Source organism: Anopheles darlingi, chromosome 3 (assembly GCF_943734745.1).
Source record: "Anopheles darlingi chromosome 3, idAnoDarlMG_H_01, whole genome shotgun sequence".
In the NCBI taxonomy this organism is placed as follows: domain Eukaryota; kingdom Metazoa; phylum Arthropoda; class Insecta; order Diptera; family Culicidae; genus Anopheles; species Anopheles darlingi.
Genome location: NC_064875.1, coordinates 56,366,207 through 56,377,887, shown reverse-complemented (window position 1 = coordinate 56,377,887; position 11,681 = coordinate 56,366,207). Strand labels below are relative to the sequence as shown.

The 11,681-nt window shown below is 52.1% G+C and overlaps 2 protein-coding genes across 2 annotated transcripts; both read left to right on the top strand.

Annotated features, from left to right (window-relative positions):
- The first annotated feature begins 592 nt into the window (after positions 1-592).
- LOC125956505 (uncharacterized) lies at positions 593-2,188 on the top strand. The gene is made up of 4 exons (XM_049688439.1): positions 593-905; positions 995-1,131; positions 1,227-1,280; positions 1,394-2,188. Exons 1-4 carry the CDS (start codon positions 758-760, stop codon positions 1,682-1,684), a joined length of 630 nt encoding a protein of 209 aa, XP_049544396.1. The 5' UTR covers positions 593-757; the 3' UTR covers positions 1,685-2,188.
- A 6,263-nt stretch (positions 2,189-8,451) lies between these two features.
- LOC125956504 (uncharacterized) lies at positions 8,452-10,119 on the top strand. The gene is made up of 6 exons (XM_049688438.1): positions 8,452-8,556; positions 8,645-9,108; positions 9,189-9,365; positions 9,433-9,582; positions 9,673-9,936; positions 10,017-10,119. Exons 1-6 carry the CDS (start codon positions 8,452-8,454, stop codon positions 10,117-10,119), a joined length of 1,263 nt encoding a protein of 420 aa, XP_049544395.1.
- The last annotated feature ends 1,562 nt before the right edge of the window (positions 10,120-11,681 follow it).

Sequence of the window (11,681 nt, the reverse complement as noted above, 5' to 3'; positions counted from 1 at the left end):
CGCTCCCAACCCCCCCACCACAGCATATCTTATCAAATGCGGAAATGGACAGAAAGAGAGAGAGAGACGGAGAGGTGCGACTGGAAGGAAAAACGAGGTGAGCCCAAATTTAATTTATTCTAAGTGCCACCGGCGTACGGGCGTGAACACTACCAGCAACAGCAGTAACAGCAGCACCATCAGCAGCAGCAACAGCAGCAACAGCAGCACTACATGAAGGCAAGTGCCACTGAACTGCGCCGCTCGAGTACAGGCCCCTCCGTGTTCTTCCCGGGTGCGCTATCAGTGACAGCCGCGTGCGCTGCGAAGATAGCGCACACGAGTCTGTATGGTGGCTGGCTTATTGCATTTCTTTTGAAATCGATTCTCTCTGCTTTCTTCATTCGGTGACAGCGTGGGGGAGGAGAGTGGCCGTCACCTATCTTATCGGAGACCATCTTTTCTCACTACACCCAACCCGGTGGTAGGCGCACAGTGGCACACCGGGTCGTGGTGTTGAAGTGTTTTGGGTCGTATTTCAGAAAATCAAACGCTTCGATCACTCGCCGGCAATCGTAGCGAGCATCGTATGTGTCCGTGTTTGTGACAGCAAACGATCGAGTAGCCACTGTCGAGTCTACACTCAGAGCGTGTGAGGCCGGGGCAATCTGGATCAACACTAGCTAGTTCCGTTTTGCTATCGCTAGAAGTAGTTGGCGGTAGCTAGCGCTGTAGATAGTAAAGATATTATCTTTGATCGCTCTGATCGGAACCGGCAATGATGACAAATCACCACCAGCGAAAACGACGATCAGTGCATCGGATTTCCATAAGATCCGTCTCGTTAGCACACAAAAGTGACCAGCTCCCGTGGCTACTACTCGTGTTTAGTGTCCTGCTCTCGTTCAGTGTTTCCAGTGTAGAAGGTTAGCGACGTCAGGGTGACTTCCCGAGCACCCTGAACGGCACTGACTCCTCCATCATCAACCCTTCCCTTCCCATCATCATTTTGCAGCGCTCCGGTGCTACGCCTGCGGTCTGACGCAATCCTCCGGTGATCCACGGTGCGTGACGGAACCGGGCAGTGTCGAGGGCCAGAGTGTGGTCACATGTTCGCGCAAGTACTGCACCATCACACGCCAGGAGCTAGTGGTGAGTGGGCATTTTATTTAGTAGTTCCACCATATAAGCCAGGCAGTTTATGGCAGCACCATTCACTGACTTAAGATGGCGTCGATTTGTTGCAGGATCCGCCCGGAAAGTTGGTAACGTTTGTGCGCAGTTGTGAAGAGACTCCACTGGTAAGTGGCGTGATGTGTGCATGTGTGTGCGTGTGTGTGTTACTGTGTGTCCGTGTTGTGTTATGTTGACTTGAATCAATATCCGGTATGTTTTTTTTTTTTTTTACGAACAGTATCTAGACGAGGTGCTGGAAGATCCGACCTTCATCACCTACTATCGCTCGTGCACGACGGATCTGTGCAACAGTGGCGATGGTGTCGGTTCGACCGGATCCGAGCTGACCGGGCTGAACGAGGGTGCCTCGGAGAACCTCATCGTACCGGGACTAGCGGGCAACGGAGCGACAGTACCAGTAGCAGCAGCAGCAGTGGGTCTCATTAAAATCACATCACTGCTCACAGCGGTCGTTACCGTCACCGTGGCCGCCATCGGTGGTTGGGGCAACTCACTGTCACTCGGCTAACCCCACCCCTCCCCCCCGGGGGTCGACATTAAGCCGGTTAGGGCCGCGGCCAGTCTAATCTCTACCTTTGCTCTTCCTCTTCCGGAAGTGCTTTTCTTTCCATTCCCAATGATGCATCCCCGATCCGAGGTCCCGGGGTTATCGCACACACACGTTCCTTTTTGGAATTTGGTTTCAAAATGACCTTACCTTCCTCTTCCTCCTTCTTTTCCTGCTTGCTGCTGATGATGATGTCCGGTAGCCTCGCCCAGTCCAGAGACCCACGCAAAACATTGAGATAAGCTGCTTCCGTGTTTCCAAACCTAGCTTAAAGGGGATTTGTGGCCAGCAGCCATGCCATATCACGTCAGTATCTGTTCCTTAAAGAGCTTCGCTAGTGGTTGCTTCTGTTGTACACACACACACAAACACAGTGGAGACAGAGCGTAGTGAAAACCACGGCGGTGCCCGGTTTTGCATGTTAAACAAGCGGAGCAAATAAATCGGAAGAGGAATAGACTTGTTGTTAATCGCCTTGAAGCATGCGAGAACCTGTCTCGATGAACACGATGTAACCCCCGGGGGGGATGGAAGGGCCTCTCTGTTCACCTAGTACACCTCCCTTCCAGGAAGGAGTGAGCAGGAGAGAGCGAGAGAGAAAGGCGGTAAACAAATCGTAAAAGCCAACGCCGAACAACGAAGATCAAAGTGGCGTTTATATCGCGCGCGCGCGCGCCCGCTATTCGCACAGCGGAGCAGCGAGCTCAATCAATCTTGGCAGCCAAACAACGCCCCCCAAGGGAGGAGGGCGCACGCAGGATACGCGTGCTAGAAACCCGAGATCCTGGCGTGGCCCCAGGAAGGTAGGTAGCCAAATGTATTTAGTAAAATCAGGAGCTTCGCCAGGCAACGGCCAGGAGCGTCACAGACAAACTCCCCTGTGACGACAACGTGGCACTTGGTAAAAGCATCATCGTCATCGTCATCGTCGTCGTTGTTCGATCGGGGCGCTAGCTAGCTGTTGCCACGCAAAGTGAGGGGCCCGGGTGTATCGTGTCTTAAGCGTTAAGTGGCACGATACGTTACTGTTACACTGTCACGTTCGCAAGGGCCGAGTGTGTGTGTGTGTGTGTGTGTGTGTGTGTGCTGAGGATGGGGTGTTGTTGCGCGAAAATGGAAATAATTAAAACTTTTAAGCTCGTTCTCGATCCCTCGGCCGATGATGGCGAGGTCTCCATCGATGATGGTGGGTTCGTAGTGAGGGGGTAGAAATGGAATTGATTCCGATTTATTGCGAACAACACGCGTTAATAATATTATTATTGTTCAGTACTCGTAACTGATTTACGACAATTTATTCAGCGTTTGCCATTTTTTAATATACTGAAGTGGCCGAATATTGGTATCATCTGTATGAAATGATTAAACTTTCCGTTCAATCAGTCAGTCAACATAGTCGAATCATTTTTATCAACTTTTTTCCATATTTTAATAATGTTGCCCCTACATCTTGAAATGACCGTCTGGACTGACGATTCAAAATTGTGCCGCCTATGGTCCGGATTAAAATAATATTGATTGATTTGTCACCGAAGCCACAACAAAGACAAAACATTGACACCAACCTCAATAGTTTTACAGTATATTGTATCAATAACATTCGGTGTTTTAAGTGGGCCGTTTGAAGAACCTAGTATACGATCGATTGATAGATCGCAAAGCATGCTACGCACCAATCACAAGTCATCCGTCAGTCACCGTCCCCATGGAGGCAGACCATCGCTAACGGTTCTGCGTAGGCCGTGAGGACCATGGCTGGTTGCCTCAAAAGTGCCATAAACTCGAACGTCCGTCTTGGCGTCTCGGCCACCGGTATCGGCCAACAAATCTAATTTCCTACGATGACGCGCAACCCGCACCAGCAGCAGCAGCAGGACCAAAGGCACCCCCTTTCGTACCGCATTTCCGAATGAAATTACGTTTACTGCGTTCCTATGATGCCTTTCGACGCCATGCCACGGTCCAGGAGCCAGAAGGTTACAACCCGAAAATCGATCAACATAATAGTCCCGGCTGTGGATCATGATAACAGTTCCCTTCCCCCCAAACCTGACGATAACAGTTACCATCTCGTCCAACGCCACTGATAAAGCTGTCCAGTACGTGCTGGAGACGCACAGAGAGAGAGAGAGAAAGCAAGCGAGAGCGTTAGTTTGTTTATTTGATTACACGAAACCCGGTACTTGGACTTGGCCAAACTTTTGACAGTTTCGAGTTGCCGTCAGAACTCTCTAATTCGCTCAATTGAAGCGAAGCTCCGCTTCTCGTACGCGCGGACACGGTACCTCCCCTCACTGTTGGACACTTAATCCAGTGCGGCAAGCGAGATCTAGTTATCCTTAGTGCCAGGGTGCTCTGAAACTGTTGCCTGAGCCTTCTGGAACTGCTGAATAATGGAGCAAGAGCCCACAGCAGCAGCAGCAGCAGCAGCAGCAGCAGCAGGAGGAGGTCCTGCCGGCCATTGTTTGAAGATGAAATCATTTCCGGTTCTGTCATGGCGGGGCTAATGAGCTTATTTTGTGGTGGGGTGGGGGAGAAGAACTGGTACCCCCTATTTTACGCCCCATCAAATGATCCCTCCATGCACGCACAAACACACACACACACTGCAGGCTGTGGTGCGCGGTATGCTGGTTTGAAGTGACGCATTGTTTTCCGAATTTTCTCGGCCGAATGAGTTTCCTCCCGTTTTCGCCAGCCCCATTTACGCCAGCAGCGCTACGGGACCTTCGGGAGGAGAAAGTGCGACGCACATCAACACACACACACACACCGCAGAGTCGTTTATGATGGCTGGTTAATCCCGTGCCAACCGGTGCGAACCGGGTTCTTTGCCTCGGGGCCTTGTTCCCTCGACATAACTCGTCTGTCTGTCGGTCTGTGTGTGTGTGTGTGCCTGTGCGTGTCGGAGTGTCTGGTCTGTGTTCCTTTCCCACGGGCACCATGTTTCAACACGTTCGCTATGAGCACGGTCACGGTTTGCGGTACCGGATCGATACCCGCGCATTCCTAGCTAGCCCACCCACCACCGACTCCTGGCTAAGGATGATTCGGCGGCTTTTGACGTGCGCGCTACCGGAACACCGGCACAACGGCCGCCTCCGGTCTACGGATGGGGGAAATTTCGCTGAGAATTTATGATGCAATTTAGCAACCGGACCCAGACCAAGAATCCTCGAGAGGCACAACGGCTCTCTCACATGATACAGGATGATGATGATGATGATGATGATGATGATGAGATTGAGGATGATGATGAGGATGATGGTGTTGGTGCTGGTCTCGGGTGTTTCGGTGTCTCTAGCTACGATGATACGATGCCGGTAGATAAGGTGTGATTAATTCACGCCGTACTTAAGGAATCGGAAATCGCCATCTAGCCATGGACCGGGGGAACCGACACCTGGAGAAACGGTGCTGGAACATGCTAGGGTCCCAAGGCCAGGTCCGATAGAAACGTGCCGGTGCAACGTGTGCTTATTAGCTGCCCCCTCATCCCCTTGAGACCTGCAGGCTTCGATAGAGTAAGCGAAGCCTACTACTGCATGCTGCAGACGTCAGGTGCTAAAGACAAATGTTTCAAATTCAGGCGACACATACACACACACACACCTGCACACATATAACAACTCCGCTTTCTACTACTAGACATTGTGTTGTCGGACAAAGTGGCCATTTGTCGCTTGTGGCCTGACCCGCCTACCTACCTACGTCTGTTAGCCGTAGAAGCATCCAACGTTGCCATTTTTCGCCACCTCTCACCGGTAATGAGCGCTTCTTCTAAACGGTCTAACTGACCGCAAACATGCAAAACGACACCTAACGGTGCTGCTGGGTGGTGTCGTCTGGTGGTGGTGTGTGACCAGTAAATCATACCCCGGCAGGTCTCAACCACAACAGCGACAGCAGCGACAACAACGATCGACTTAATTTATTCCCACACGCGAGCGCGAGCGCGCGCCGGCAAAGCTCAAATCCTAGATCAACTCCTCCCATCCACTCTCCAGGGCAATTATGGTAATGGGCGTCTCCATATACCTTCCCCTTCCCTATATAACCTACACCCGAGGCTTCTTGCGATGTAAACAGAGTTCGCATAAACTTTTGCTTCGGCGAAGAAACTTGGTACGACTCGGAGTAGGAGGTACCTGTGATACCAATTGTGATATTTAGGTCTGGACATTGTTCGTTCATCACCTGATTACCCCTGCCACTCCCACTGTAGGGTGCAAAATGGATGCCCGGCCGTGGCACGGGTGCGTAATCGCAGGTTAAACAAACATTATAGCCGCCGACGCCAATAACACCTTTTGATTGATGTATGTAAAGCCGTCAGTGAGCCAGCCCGCGCAAAGAGTCGGAACCTGCCGAGTGACCAGGAGTGACCTGTCTGAGAGCGACCACTCGACGACGGCGACGGTGATAACAAACGATGGAGCGCTGGCATGAAGGGCAACGAAGCACGACGCAATTTGGCAATCGCTTCACTCCCACCACCGGTGCGGGCCCATTCAATCTGGGCCATCCGCGCATTCAATTAAGGTGAAGAACCAGGAAGAATGAGAGAAACACCAGGAGAGAGAGGAGGAGGAGATTCATCAAATTGTGCGCGTCCGCGAAGCCGAGATTTGAGAGCGATTTGCCCTCGGCTCTGTCATTAATTATTCATAAGTGTTTTTTAAGATCCTACTCAAACAAGGTTCCCTTAGAGCTCTGCTCTACTCTGCTAGAAGAAGGAGCAGCGGCAGCAACAGCAGCAGTGCAAAAAGTGCCGACATTGCTCGATTGATCCCCTAGACCAGAGCTGGGACCGGGACCTTCGAGTGGCTTGGTTTTGCCGTACCATTCGCCGCCACTCAGCCTCTCGAACGTTCACCATTATTTACAGCATCCTCGGTATCCACGGTATCCTCGGCAGCGTTATCATCCTTCCCTTCTTGGCCTTCCTCTTCCGATTCTCCTCTGTCTTCTGCTCCCCCTATGGTAGAGAGCACCTTTACAACCTGCGGTTCACCCTTGTGGCCCCTTTTGTCAATGTATTTAGAGCATCCGTTGTCGTTGTCGTCGTCATCGGAGTGCTCGTCCTTCTTCTTCCCGTCCTGCTGCTAACATCGGCCACCGGGAACCGCCCACAGGTAAGAATCATCATCCACAGGAGCCAGCGCACCCATATCGGATCACAGGTACATGCTCCTGCGAGGCGAAGAACCAGGATCGAGACAGAGAGCGACAGAAAGTGGCAGAGAAAGAGAGAGAGAGAGATCGAGCGAACGAAAGCCCGACCCGGTTGCTGATGGTGATGAGGTCCAGCTATCGTTTTACATTTTGCTAACCGGCGCACCACCCCCGGAACACCTGACTCAGTCAGGCCCCGGACGTTGGTTGGCGTTTAGTTAAAAATACATTAATTTCCATCTACGGCACAACCGCGAGGGGAAAAGTCGGGACCCAGGACGGGACGACGTCCTTTGCTTTCATCTTCCAGCGTCATCGTCACCGAGCGACCGCGTTAGTGGCTGCTGGGGAGAAGAGGACAAGGACAGCCCAAAAATGTTGCTTGTTTCGTTGTCGGAGCAGAAAACGCAGAAAATCGATTTTACGACGACGACGACGACGGCGACGACAACAAGGACACGGTAGACGACTTTCGCAGTCCAGATCCTCAATCTACGCGCTTCTCGAAGCAGAAACACGAGAAGCGAGCGAATTGATTTTTAAATGTTTGTGCAGAACGCGGAACGCGACATCCTGTACCTCAAATGCAGGCGGGAGCAGTAGCTCAGTAGGTGGGTAGTAGCTCAAACACGTCATGGTCGAGACGAGCGCTGATTCCGGTTGAGCAGACACAGGAAGGAAGGAACATTGGATCTGCTCCCCTCGACCTAATGAAGCGACGGAGAGCGAAGCGAAGAAGAAAGGAAGAGAATACAAAGAACGGTAATCCTGGCCAATGATGCTCCGTGGTTACGTGGATGGAGCGGCTAGCAGCTAGCCAGCTAGCTAGCTAGCGGGATCAATTAGAAACAACCGATTGATTCCATCCGGTGCGCTCGAGCGTGCCATTTTGCCGCTTGCCAGCACACAGCTCAGCGCGTGACCGACCGACCAACCCCGGTGGCGTGCTGTTTATAGTTTGCCCGATTTGAAGGTTTGAAAGGAGTTCCGCCTATCGCTAAAGGCACCAAAAAAAAAAAAAACCACAACAACAATGGGTTAAACTTCAGCCATCCAGGTCACTTCATCTCATGCACAGGATGGTTAGCAAAACGGATGGAAGTTGAAGCTGAACGAGGTGCGCAAAACGATTAGCTGTTGGGCTTCAATCGATCCAGCCAGTAAGCTCTAGATGACCACCTCGGCAATGCCATGTTACCATAGTAACGCACGCACGAACGCGATCACAGTAGACAGTGCGCCGCAGCAAAACGCTCATTCCCGTGCGGTTATTCGTTTGTATCGAGAGCGCGACACGGTGGTGGTCTTTTTGTCCCGGATTCGTGAAAACAGAAATTCCATAGTTTACCCGCTCCCACACGGTAGCGACAACGCTGTTGTTGTTGTTGTTGCGCACCCACAAAGTACCTTCCAAGTAGTTCAAAAGTAGTTCGAGCGCGGTGCGGCTGCTGCAAAGCAAAGTGTGTATCCCCAGTGTCTGTCCCTTCGTGTGAGAGTGTGCGAGTGTTTGTCTTCTTCTGTAGCGTAGAGTGAGCTAGAGTTTTGGGGACAGAATGGCGACACAGAATGGAGTCACGGCAGCGGCGGGGACGACGACGGTTGCGGTGCTGCCAACAACGGGTGATGGACCGACGGAACCGCAGCGGATCAAATCGAAGGTGAGTGTATGTGTGCGCGAGTGTGTCGATTCACAATCTTCAAGGCTTACGCTGATTTCTCTGTATTCCTCTCCTTCGCTTCCCACAGTTCAATCCGAGCGCAAAGCCGTTCGTGATGCAGAGGTCATCGAAGCAACCTGTGAAACCATCGGCGGCACCTTCGACAAAAATACCAAACCGTAGCGGTGATGATGGTGGTGGTGGCCTGCGCGCTGGCCAGCAGGAACAGGAAGAGGACGAGATCGCCTACATCGGACCAACCCGATTACCGGTATCGACACGCGTCTGGAACGCCATCTCGTCCTACTCGCTGGAGGAGATCGGTACGACCTGCTGTCCGTCAACCGGTACCGTTAGACCATCGGCAGGGCTAGCGATGGTCAGAAAGCAGACAGCGCCACCACCACGGCCGCCCCTACAACCTACTATGGTGTACCAGCTGCGTCCGTTGTGCCAGGTTACGACGCCACAGGAGGTGATTCCATCGCATCCTTTCGGGCCAACCGTACTATCGAGCGGCATCATTCAGCTGCAACTGCGCGACTCGGTTGTGTAAGTGTACCGCCGCCTTATCGCCCTCGATGCCTTTTCTTCTAACCATTTGGGGCCCCTCCTCCTCCGCTTATTCACAGAGTGGATCTAACGCTTGAGGGTTCAATCCGTGTCTTCAATGGCCGGCAGAACATTGCGATTGCCATCTCGAGTAACGGGATCGCGGCCGCTATGAACCACCCGAATGGCATCATCTTCCAGCATGGACCGCGTGTCGACATCATGGCGTACGATGCGAAGCGACAGAACTCCTACATGTAAGCACATCAACCAGTTTTTTTGGAGACGACTTCATACCTCACTCCATTTCTCTATCTCTGCCAGACGATTCGCAAAGATGTGGAGCAAGGGTATCAGTCTGACGAGCGAGGGTTGCGCCTTGATCTATCTGGTCGATTCGGCCGGTACGCGCACCACGTCCGATATGCTAAACATGGACCTGAACGCGGACTACGTCCAGCAGGTGTTCTACAAGTAAGTCCATACAGCCGGATCGGACCGTCAGATACTCTGGATGCCCTCCTAAACTGCTCCTAACGTGCGTTTACCCTTGCCCTCTTACAGTGGCATCGTCTGCGGTACGCAACAGCTAGCGGCTCTAAGCCAGGTCGTCCAGAGTTCGAGCTTCCAGCTCGGTGACGACAGTTCCATTCAGTACCACGTGAACGGTTTTCGCATCAGTCAGAGTGGCGATGGGCTGGTAAAGATCTATCGCTCCAACAACCGCTGCACGATCCGGACGAGCCCACTGAACGGGTGTGCCACGGTAACGACACCTCTCCTGCACTGTACCGCTTCGCTCGGTGCCACCTCACATCTGTTCGTACGGTAATGAGCGCCCCATTTATCCGTCTCTTCATTCCCCATGGAATAATGTCCAACGCTGTTCTCGTTTGTTTTTTTTTCAGTCGCGAGGAACGTCGAATGCACTTCGATGGTGCCACCTTCATCGTCCGCAATGCTGGCCATTCGGCCGGTTTCGACGAGCACAATCAATTGCGCGTCTACTGAGCTCTGGGTATGTCACCGTCACCATTTGTTAACGGGGAAAAGGCAGCTACTACCTCCCTCTTCCTGTATATGTGTCCATCGTGTTCCCAATATTGAGCCCGTGATGTTGACGCGTTGGCAAAGTTAAATTGATTTCTGTTGTTACGTTTGCGCTGCGTTGGTGGTTTCAGGATATTAATTCGAATACCCGCGAGCGATCCAGTACCAGCAGTGGCAGCAGGCTTTGAAATTCAATTATGTTATCGATGGACAAACACCCTGCCAACTACCTCCTCTGCGTACTATAATGTGTGCCTGTGTGTCTGTGCGCGCGCTGTTGGCGCACTTTACTGTTTGTTGCTTATGAATAAAGCTAAATTATCATTTCAACTTTATTCACCTCGTCATTTTGTCTCGATTGTTTGGTTCAGATCGAGTTGGTGTGTGTTTGTGTATGTGTGTGTGCCTGGCAAAAACAACCAACGTCAGCACATACCTACACTCCCGGGAATTACACTGGCATACGTGAAACATGTCGATGTCGGAACCAAAAGTTTCAAAACTTCCCTTCGCTGGTTTGGAAGTTTAATTGGATTTTCACGATAATTCACGTTTCGGGCAAAACTCTCAAAACTAGTGTATGGATGTGTGTGTGTGAGTGTGTTAGTTGCGGGAGCAAACTGGGGCATAATTAGGCCAGGGCCCCGCGGTAGAGCAGACTCGGCAATACTTACATGTTCGGGACTGGAAGGGTTAGGGAGTGGGCCCGATCTGCGAAGACGGGCTAGGGCACTCCTGAGACCTTCCGTACTGCTATGTTTGGCCCCCCGTTCAAAAATATAACAACCGCACAGGAACAGTTTGCCGGAGTTTTTTTTTTGTTGTTGTTGTGTGTGGGCTGGAGCCAAAGAGAGGCCCCGGACGGTCGGTCAATCGGTCGAGAGACGACTTTCGAAACCCCGAGGGGGGTGAAACCGAAGGCGCCCCCACCCAACGCTCTACCTGCTGCACTTCTGCACTAACACTTAGTGACTGCTTCAGGCTGCTTCACGGAACACTGGACTGCATACGGTTTCCGTTTGATACATTGGCCAACCCGGGTGGCCACACTGACTCATTGCTAGTTACGCTACCGGGCACTTAACCACGAGGACGAGGACACTCTGCACATACCGATGTGCTGCTACTACTGCGGTTATTTCTACTTTTGCCTCAACTTCTGCTGCTGCTGCTGCTGCTGCTGCTGGATCCGGTTGGCCTGAAAAGTAAGCGGAATTTTGAAAACTGGAACACCGACACACATACACACGCACACACACAGTGGTGCTAAATGGCATTTAGCAACGGGTTCACATTCACTCGGGCACATCCGGAACCATGGGCGAAACAACAAAGCATAAACTGTGCAACTGCCACCCGCCTCGTTCTGATGCCGTTTTCATCACTCAAATGCACGCCACCTTCAGGTCAAACTTGCCAAGCAACCACCAACGAGTCTGGCGGCTGCACACACGTACGCACGCATGCACGAACACATACACATTGGCGATGCTCAAGGACATCTCGCGCACACAACCCGTTAG